Source organism: Pinus tabuliformis, chromosome 4_1, assembly GCF_031772625.1.
Source record: "Pinus tabuliformis cultivar Carrire ecotype Pingquan chromosome 4_1, CPIR1, whole genome shotgun sequence".
In the NCBI taxonomy this organism is placed as follows: domain Eukaryota; kingdom Viridiplantae; phylum Streptophyta; class Pinopsida; order Pinales; family Pinaceae; genus Pinus; species Pinus tabuliformis.
This window is the reverse complement of record NC_142303.1, coordinates 403,869,789-403,879,433: the sequence shown is the minus strand read 5'-3', so window position 1 is coordinate 403,879,433 and position 9,645 is coordinate 403,869,789. Positions and strand designations below refer to the sequence as shown.

At 34.1% G+C, this 9,645-nt stretch overlaps 1 protein-coding gene across 1 annotated transcript; it reads right to left on the bottom strand.

The window, feature by feature from the left end:
- Nucleotides 1-6,663: 6,663 nt before the first annotated feature.
- Nucleotides 6,664-6,918, bottom strand: LOC149176030 (uncharacterized). The gene has a single exon (XM_089423202.1). It carries the CDS (start codon nucleotides 6,916-6,918, stop codon nucleotides 6,664-6,666), a length of 255 nt encoding a protein of 84 aa, XP_089279328.1.
- Between the last annotated feature and the right edge of the window lie 2,727 nt (nucleotides 6,919-9,645).

The following is a 9,645-nucleotide window of genomic DNA, read 5'->3' as shown; positions in this document are numbered from 1 at the left end:
TAACTCATTTAGGTGAAGGTAAAATCATTGAATTTTCACCTCACGATGTTCTAATTAAGGACCTAAGAGATCCTAGATAGATTTTAGCTACTGGCATTGCTGATGATTCTACAAGGTTGTATAATTTTAACAACTTTGGGTCATCAAATCTTCCCTTGGTATTTGTTGCTCATAATGATGAAGTGAGCAAAATTTGGCATGAGCAATTTGGTCACTTAAACTATTGCTCCCTTGAGAATCTATGTAAAGAAAAAATGGTGAAAGGTCTTCCAATGGTATATTGCAGAGATGGTGTCTGTTCCGGATGTGTACTCGGAAAACATCATCAGGATAGTTTTGAAAAGCGTGCCTCTTGGCATGCCTCAACCCCTTTACAGCTTGTGCATAATGATTTATTTGTTCCACTTCCAGTTGTTTCATTCTATGGCTACAAGTATTTCTTAAATTTCATTGATGATTTCTCCAGACACACTTGGGTATACTTCTTAAAACTCAAGAGTGAAGTATTTAACATGTTCTTGGCCTTTAAGGCCTTTGTTGAAAAACAATCTGGACATCAAATTCTTAATCTAAGATCTTATAATGGCGGAGAATATGTTAACAACAAATTCATCAACTTTTGCACTGAGAATGGAATTCAAATGCAACATATTGTTCCATATACTCCATAAGAAAATGGTGTAGCTAAAAGGAAGAATCGCACCTTAAAGGAAATGGCTAATTGTATGCTTCAATCTAAAGGACTTAGTCTTAATTTTTGGGCAGAAGCAATTAACTGTGCAAATTACATAATAAATCGCATTCCTACTAAGGTTTTAAAGAATATCACTCTAGAAGAAGCATGGAGCTCAATTAAACCAAATGTAAGTTACTTTCGTGTTTTTGGAAGTGAAGCATGGACCCATATTCCAGATGAGAAACATAAAGCTTTAGAACCTAAGAGTGAAAAATGTATTTTTGTTGGATATTCTGAAGATGTCAAAGGATACAGACTTATTCCACTTAAGTCCAAAAATTTTATCATTAGAAGAGATGTAAAGTTTGCTAAAAATATATCGGCCTACGAGCCTAGTTCAGCGAACGTGCCACCTCTCTCTATCCCTTCTACTTCTAAAAATATTTCTTCTTCAGATGATGACAGCGAGGATGACAATCCTCCCCCACCTTCTCAGGATCCTCCTTCAACTCCTCAGCTTCCAAAATGGGTATGTGCTACTCAATATGCAGCAGGTGCTCTTGCCAGTGATCCTACAGATCAGTAATGTACATGTTCTCAGTTCGATAGAGCCTCTTCTTTACTAGCTTAAGCTTCAACTAATTATGATCCTGACACCTTTACAGAAGCTTCAGGCCATCCAGATTGGGGCGCAGCTATGAATGAATAATATCGTTCATTATTGGAAAATGATACATGGGATCTTGTTCCCCTTCCAAAGGGATGAAAACTTGTTAGATGCAAATGGGTTTACAAAACCAAGTATGGACCAGATGGAAAAATTGATAAACATAAAGCTCGTCTTGTTGCTAAGGGTTTTTCACAAGTTGAAGGCATTGACTATACTGAAACCTTCTCCCCTGATGCCAAAATGAACTCTATCTGCCTTGTTCTTTCCCTTGCTACCTCTTTCAAATGGGAAGTCCATCAGATGGATGTTAAATCTACCTTCTTGCATGGGGACTTGCATGAAGAAATCTATATGGAACAACCTATTAGCTTTAAACAAACAGACTCCAACATTGTATGTCGGCTTAAGAAATCCCTTTATGATCTCAAGCAAGCCCCTTGGGCTTGGTATGCCAAAATGGATAGCTTTCTTTTAGAAACTAGATTTTCTAGGTGTCACTCTGACAATACTGTCTACACCAAGAAAGTGGCCAAGTCTCTTATCATTCTTGTCCTTTATGTTGATGATATTATCCTTACTGGTAGTGATCCCAACCTTATAAACCATGTGAAGTCCAGCCTTAAAAAGAAGTTTGAAATGACAAACTTGGGACACTTGCATTATTTTCTTGGTCTTCAAGTCTTGCAATCCAAGGAAGGTATTTGCCTTTCCCAGTCCAAGTATGCATGTTATCTTATACGCCATTTTCACATGGAAGGCTATAAGTTAGCCCTTTCTCCTTTTCAGTCTGGAGCTAAACTTTCAATCACTTGTACTTCCCCTGAAGATGATGCTACCTCATACCGTCAACTTGTAGGAAAACTTTTGTATCTAACCCATACTCGTCGTGACCTTTCCCTTGTTGTTGACTTTATTGCTCGGTTTATGAAAAACCCACATGAAAGTCATTGGAAAGAAGCTAAAAGAATACTTCATTATGTTCGAGGTACAGTTCAGTGTTGGATTCATTATAGTGTAAAAGAATCTCCTCTATTGGTTGGTTTCATTGATTCTGATTGGGCTGGTGACCCTGATGATCGACAATCTACTGCAGGTTATGTGTTCACTCTTGGTTCTAGACCTATTACATGGGCTCGCAAGAAACAAACTGCCATTTCTCTTTCTTCAGCAGAAGCAGAGTATCATGGTGTCGTAGAAGCTAGTAAGGAAGCCCTGTGGCTTCATCAGATCTTGTCAGAGTTTGGCTTTCAGTAGTAGCATCCGACTACACTTTGGTGTGATAATCAAAGTGCCATTCAACTATGCAAAGATCCAGTCCAACATTCACGACCATGTTCTTGAAGTGCAGTATTGTTCAAGAGATGATCAAGTTGTAGACATCTTTACAAAGGCTCTCACAAAGGAGAAGTTTACTAAACTTCGATTTATGGTTGGAGTTCAGGAAGTTGTCACTAAGGGGGGGTAGACTCTAATGCCTCCTTCCTTCTCCTATTGTGCCATATTTGTACATCCTTCAATCCTATCCCAAGTTGTTCTTAAGGGGGGATGTTAGGATATTCTAACACATAGGAAATAGTTAAGTATAACTTGGTCTAGTGTAGAGTTAGGTAAAGTGTGTTTCTTTACTACGTACTTTGTAACTTACAATCTGATGGTCACGATATGTAGTGATCTGAGAGTTCATTCTCTCCTCGATATTACTGACACATGATCTGTGGCTTAACACCCGATTGGTCCATGATCTCTATCTAAAGAGCATGGAGGGTCATTTGTAGGGTAACCGTTTATGAGAGAAGCTTATGTAAATTTTCATTCTTTTATTAATAAATTGCCTGAAGTGGCCGCATTGGCTCAGGTAGTGGACTGTTTCCCTCTTTGAGGGTTTTAACCACGTCAACAATATTGGTGTATTGATCTGTGATTTGTTTGTGAGCGGTGTCATTTGGTGTTCTGTCTGAGGAACTTACCTTGTAAATTCCTACATATGTATGGGTTTAAACATCTAACTCACATTTTTTTACTTCTAATTAATTTACATCAAATTATATGAACCCATATGGACAATTATATATATATATATATATATATATATATATATATATATATATATATATATTATCTATTTTTTCTAGAGAGAATATTTTATTTTTATTTTAAGACGAATGGACATACTTACACATCACCTTCATAGTGGGTTGTAGAATGAGCCTCTCCGCTCAATAAAAATAAAATTAAATTAAAACAATTAATAATGAGACATGAGCGATTTTCAAAACACATGTTTTTTCCCATGGTATTCTTGAACACTCAACATTGGATATTCTTATCCTTATTATTATGGTAATACACATCCCAAGAGGACTAAGAAGAAACACTCGAAGAAATCAAGTAGCATTTTCAATACACTCATGTTTCTCCAAGTATTTCTTCTTGTGCATGTAGAGTTGCATCCATCATTCCATGATGTTACAATCCTCTTCCATCTAAAACTACATACCATTTCACAGTCATGGTGAAAAACCCTCAAAAGGAAAGGCCACAAAGATAAATAAGTCCTTACTTTTGGATGAAATGATAAAATAGAAAATGATTGTCTATACTTCACCATATTTTGAAGAAATGGAGATAATTTTAAAGCTTTATTTATTTATTTACTTTTAAAGTTTTTGCAAAATTTTAAATAAATGGAGATGTTTTTCATGTCTGGAATTTGAAAAGCTTAAACTCCTTTGTTGATCATATTTTTCCCTATGAGAGAGAAATGAAAATATTTGTAACAATTATTTATTTTTTTAATCAATTTTTAAAGATGTAGGAACATATTTAGTAGAGATTTTACATCCCTAATTACAAAAAAGTAAAGTTGTATAGTTATATTTATAAGCCAATTTAAGGATCTAAAATTTTAGGGATTGTAACAATTTTACTTAAAATTAATTTCAATGTTTCATTTTTTTAAATTTTGTAACATTATTCAAAATTAAATTTATAATATTTTGTAAAATTATCATTTTTATTATATATATTTCAAATGACTTTGGTTGAAAATATATATTTAAAATTATTTATCTTTATTGAGTTTCTAACGTTCTAAAATTATGGTAATTTTGGAATTCTTCTCTCACTTCTTCTTTTTTTAATGTAAAAATAAAATTTTAAGAAAATATCATTAGTTTCTTACTTTTTGAAAAATAACAAAGCATATGAATATTAGTCATCATCATTACACTTTAAACAAATAATTGTATAGATTGGTAACCTCTTTTAAAGAAATAATGACTATAAAATTTTTCCATCTTCGCTTTGTTATGTAATCTCATTTTATTCCATTCTATTTACTAGGTAAAATAAATATAAATTCCAATTTTGAGAGCCTTTTTTCAGTAGTTATCATTATTTCATTAAACCTCTATTATTGTTGCAGTGAAAAAAGTAAGGTAAAAGTAAGCCTCTAACAACTGCAACTAATTGAAATATTCCCTTCAGATAATTACTTTTATTATTTTATTGTTTCAATTTAATATTCCTTAAGAATATGTTTTTATATAAATGAAAAAATCAATATCTAAGTTTATTAAAAAAATTAAATTATATAAATGAAAGTTAAATTAACTAATATATATTCATCATAATTGAGATATACCAAGTGATTAGAGGGATCAAATTTGGTGAGGTGTAAACCTCTTTTACAATGAAAAGATATTTGATCCCTCTAAGCCCTTGTAGATTTGGAGTTGGGATCTACCAAGTGACTAGAAGGATCAAATTCTTTGTGTAAACCTCTTTTACAAAGAAAATATATTTGATCACTCAAAGCACTTGGAATATTCAGAGTTAAGATGGATCTAGTTTAAATATACAAATATTATTATTATTATTAGCCAATTTTAAGACACAAGCCACCACATTGGTATATCAGACCCCCTTGATTCTAGGACAAGGGACCCATATTATCATAATTATTATTATCCAGTTTTAAGACACCAGGGACCCATATTATCATAATTATTATTATCCAGTTTTAAGACACCACATTGGTATATGAGACACCCTTGTTTGTAGGACAAGGGACCCATATTATTATTATTATTATCCAATTTTAAGGTCACCACATTGGTATAAGAGAACTCCTTGTTTCTAGGACAAGGGACCCATATTATTGTTATTATTATCCAATTTTAAGGTCAATATCAAGCCAGACACCACATTGGTGTATACGAAGACATACATACTCTACCATGCTTTGGTTTTGAATATGTGACCTCTTAGGAGGAAAGACATGATGTTAACCATTAGGCCCACTCAAGCTTATCAATATTTTAATAATAATAGTAATTGTGTATAAAAAAATTGAGCCAATGAGACAATTCAATTGGCAATTGCCATATTATAAAGTAATAGGTAAACCATGAAATCAAGCTTCAAATCACCTTTATATATATATATATATATATATAATTGATAAACATAAAATATTATTAAAAATAGTTAAGTGTTTTATTTAATTAATAAATATAAAATATTATAAAAACTTTATTATTAAATAAAAGTAATTAAAAAAAATAAACTTTATGGTGTATTGTTCTACATTTTGGAGGGTTTTACATCATATTTTCTATTTTCTAGTCTAATTTGAGTAGAGATTTTTTGGAATAAGAAGTTTGAGGCCTAAACTCTCCACAATTTAAGTGCCTTTATTGAATTCATATATAGTCAAAAACCCATTTTAAATAACTAAATATAAGATTTGGCCCAAAAAAAATATAAGATTGTGACTAAAAACTCCAAAACTTAACTAAACAACACAATTTTAAAATATATAATAATATTGTATTCTTCACCATTAACAAAATAAATATATTCTAATACACAAATATTTAATAGTACCACCCATATAAAATGAACTTTGTTTTTATTTACATTATCAAAATCTTGTGCAAGGTGGAAATATATTCTACTATAAATATTATTTACACAAGCTGATTCATGAAACTAATTGACACAATCATGAAACTAATTGACACAATCTAATCAGTGGGCCAAATGAAAACATGCATATCAGTTATTTAGATAATTCATAAATACAATGTGAAAATAACTGAAAATTTAAACAACGAAAAACAAAAAGCTTATTCAAACAAAAAGCTTATTCAAACAAACTTCACTGTTTTATTTAGATAACAGAAATGTTTTGCCAAATCATAATATGACTGACATTTATTTACATACTACATTATGTGAATCTGATGCACGCACTACTGATTTGCTCCTGGTGAGACCAATAACAGAAAAGATAAACGAGCCTCATGGTGTTAGACTAAGCATGCAGAATAGGACGAGGACGCTGCGCATGGGGAGGTGGAGGGCAGTCAGAATGAGGGGGTACAGGGTAGCCCGGCTTGTGGCACCCTGATGCATCCTTTCTCGCCCCTCCTGGAAATCTTCCAAATTCACTTTTGTTCACAATCTCTTCTTCGCTAGACTTAGCGGCACCAGCTTCAACGTATGTTACCAAAATCATCGAAGTAAACAGCAGTATTGCTACTGTTGATATCCACCACAACCGCGCCATTTCTGTGTTCTTCGATTTCAGCGAAAGACTGAAAATTAAATGACGAACTCTAACTCGAAACTATACTTCGACAATGTATAACCTAATCGACTTAGAAATAGGAACTCTTCTTACTAATTGAAATTGGAATTGGAATTGTAGAGAGTCTTACTTATAGAAAACGACACACTAGCATCTTGAGAATCGGTGGCTAAACCACATAAATCAATGAAACCCTAAACCACAAATCGTGACAGAACAAAACCCGACTTTGCGAGTGTCCGTTATGGTCAACATCCAATTGTGTGTCCACTGAGTGGACACTTGTGTTTCACAATTAAAGTCGTCTCTCGAATCTGTTACGCTCGCTCTTTGTCCATGACACATGTATCCGTAGTAATTGATTTCGCTTTCATTTTGCGTGTTGCTCTTTGACTCGAAATTTATCATCTGATTTCAACTTGCGTGAGGATGGAGTCCTCGTTGCACAAAAATTCAAAATGAGTGAGCAATTCAATTTTAATTTATTCATTCACTTCTAATCCAATGTTCGTTTTTTATTAAACTCTATATAATTTATTCATTCACTTCTAATCCAATGTTCGTTTTTTATTAAACTCTATATCTTACTTATTACTTGAGACATTTTTTTCATCAAAAAAATTGATTATATTATCATAAAGGTGTAGATTACATGGTTTCATCCAAAAAAAACTTTCATTATATTATCATAAAGGTGTAGATTACATGGCTTCCGTCTAAGATTCTCTGTGAACGGATTTGTTAGCAAGGAAAGCAACACAGTAGTGGAAAAGATGTGTCCATTCATTTCCTATTTCCAAAGGGAAAAAAGCCATACATTGCAAAAATCATACAAAATGATGCAGGAGCATCTAGGCCTAGCCAGCAATGAGATGGAGTGGTCACATGTTGCGGGTAATACAAGTTTGGAGGAAGACTAGTTGTTAAATTTGTATTAATTTCAAATAAATGTAAGTGGTTAATTTGTTTCCTAATTTTGAACAGGATTGGGAATAAAAGGCAAATGATCCTCCCTGTGTGGAGATCAAGCCAATTAGCTATATTGATTAGTTAGAGTAGGATATGATTTCTAGGAATAGAGTGAATTCCTTCAATTGTGGAAGGAAATTGTTATACAAGGCATATATGTATTTTCCTTATTTTCTGAAATGGGAGTGATGCCGAGAGGGGAGTGAGATAGAAGAAGATTCGAGACATTTGTAAGCCTACGAGAAGTATGAGAGGAAGAGGCCATTAATTAGATTAATCAAGCCTGAGAAGGGAAAAAAAGCCTTCAAATATATGTTTGTATACAGAGGATTTATTGGAGTGATGGAACTGTGTCATTGAATGCATTTCTTTTGGGAAGAGGCTTTACCTGTGTGATTAGGCCGAAGGGAAAAGCTTTGTGATTGCTTGCTGTGAATAATCAGTGTGCATGCATAATCACATAACCGACCCGTGGAGGCTTGAATTCTTATTTTTCTATCTATTTTTGAATGCTCTTGGTGTGGACTGTGTTTTTCATATGTTTTCATGGAATTATTGTGTTGAAGGATCATTTTGCGGGCGCATCCCATTGAACTGGGTTTGAAGGCAGAAAACCCAAATACATTCATTATCAGCATAAAACACTGTTGGATTTAAGAATCTGGGCCTCAAATCATTATCGATGAGAGTTCTAAAGTTATCAGGTCCGTAGAACGCAAATCGCATCGGCCCTTTGTATTTTCCATATCACATCGCTGAAACCCTTTCTAAAGGAAAATCATGCTAACACTTAGCGGATTTATTGAAGTGGATTTGAAATATTATAAACTATGCTTTTGAACCTTATCAGGTCCGTCCTATAATCGCATCGCTGCCAAGGAAGGGAACCGACTTGTGATTGCCGAATTTCGATAGCGCGACATACCAGACCCGAAACAACATAGGGGTGGTTGGATAGGTTTTCAGATCCGCAATGGCGATCGCATCGGAAGGTTGAAGGGGAAGTGGCATTTAGTATTGTGGGCCTATGGCAATCGCCAATAGAGATTAGTGATTATTGCATCGGACTCCGCCAAAGGATAGTGCCGATATTGCAAACCAATGGGACCTCTGATCACTGATAAGGCAATTTGCTTTGGACCGTCAGATCTTGTCGCTCCAGATCAATAGTCACAAGTGCTTGGTGAGTTGACTTTCACATACGCTAAGTGCACTGTTGGGAAAAGGGATGATGCGTGGACCGATAGGGTAATGAACGCAGTTGTAATTTTGGAAGTCTGGTTAAAGGCATAGAGCAAGGTTTTAAAGGTATACAACACTTCCGATATATATACATGAGGGCATGGAGGTGTAAAGAATTAAAAAGGGGCCATTAAGGGAAATTTAAGTCCCGTTAAGGTATATATGTTGTGCAGCCTTAGGGTTGCATCATTTTTGGTGTCAGATCAGGTTAAGGAAGAAATGTCTTTCGAAGGTATGTTTTCTTATGAATATTCTAATCTGACAAAGGAAATCCATTCAAACACAGGTGACAGCATAAGAAAGTGTGAAGACTATAGCAATATAGAACAAGAGAAGTTGTGAGAGAAGAACCAAGGGTATTCTTAAAAGCAGCGCAAAGGACATCATTCTGAAGTGGCAGTGAACCTGAAGAATCCAACAAGAAATCAGACAAAGACGACAGCTAAAGTGTTCTCAAGAGAGATTGAGAGATTGTAAAAGCCTATAGGGAGCAAA

Coding starts and splice junctions, on each gene's coding strand:
- LOC149176030 (XM_089423202.1), bottom strand. CDS start 6,918: ATGGCGCGGTTGTGGTGGATATCAACAGTAGCAATACTGCTGTTTACT.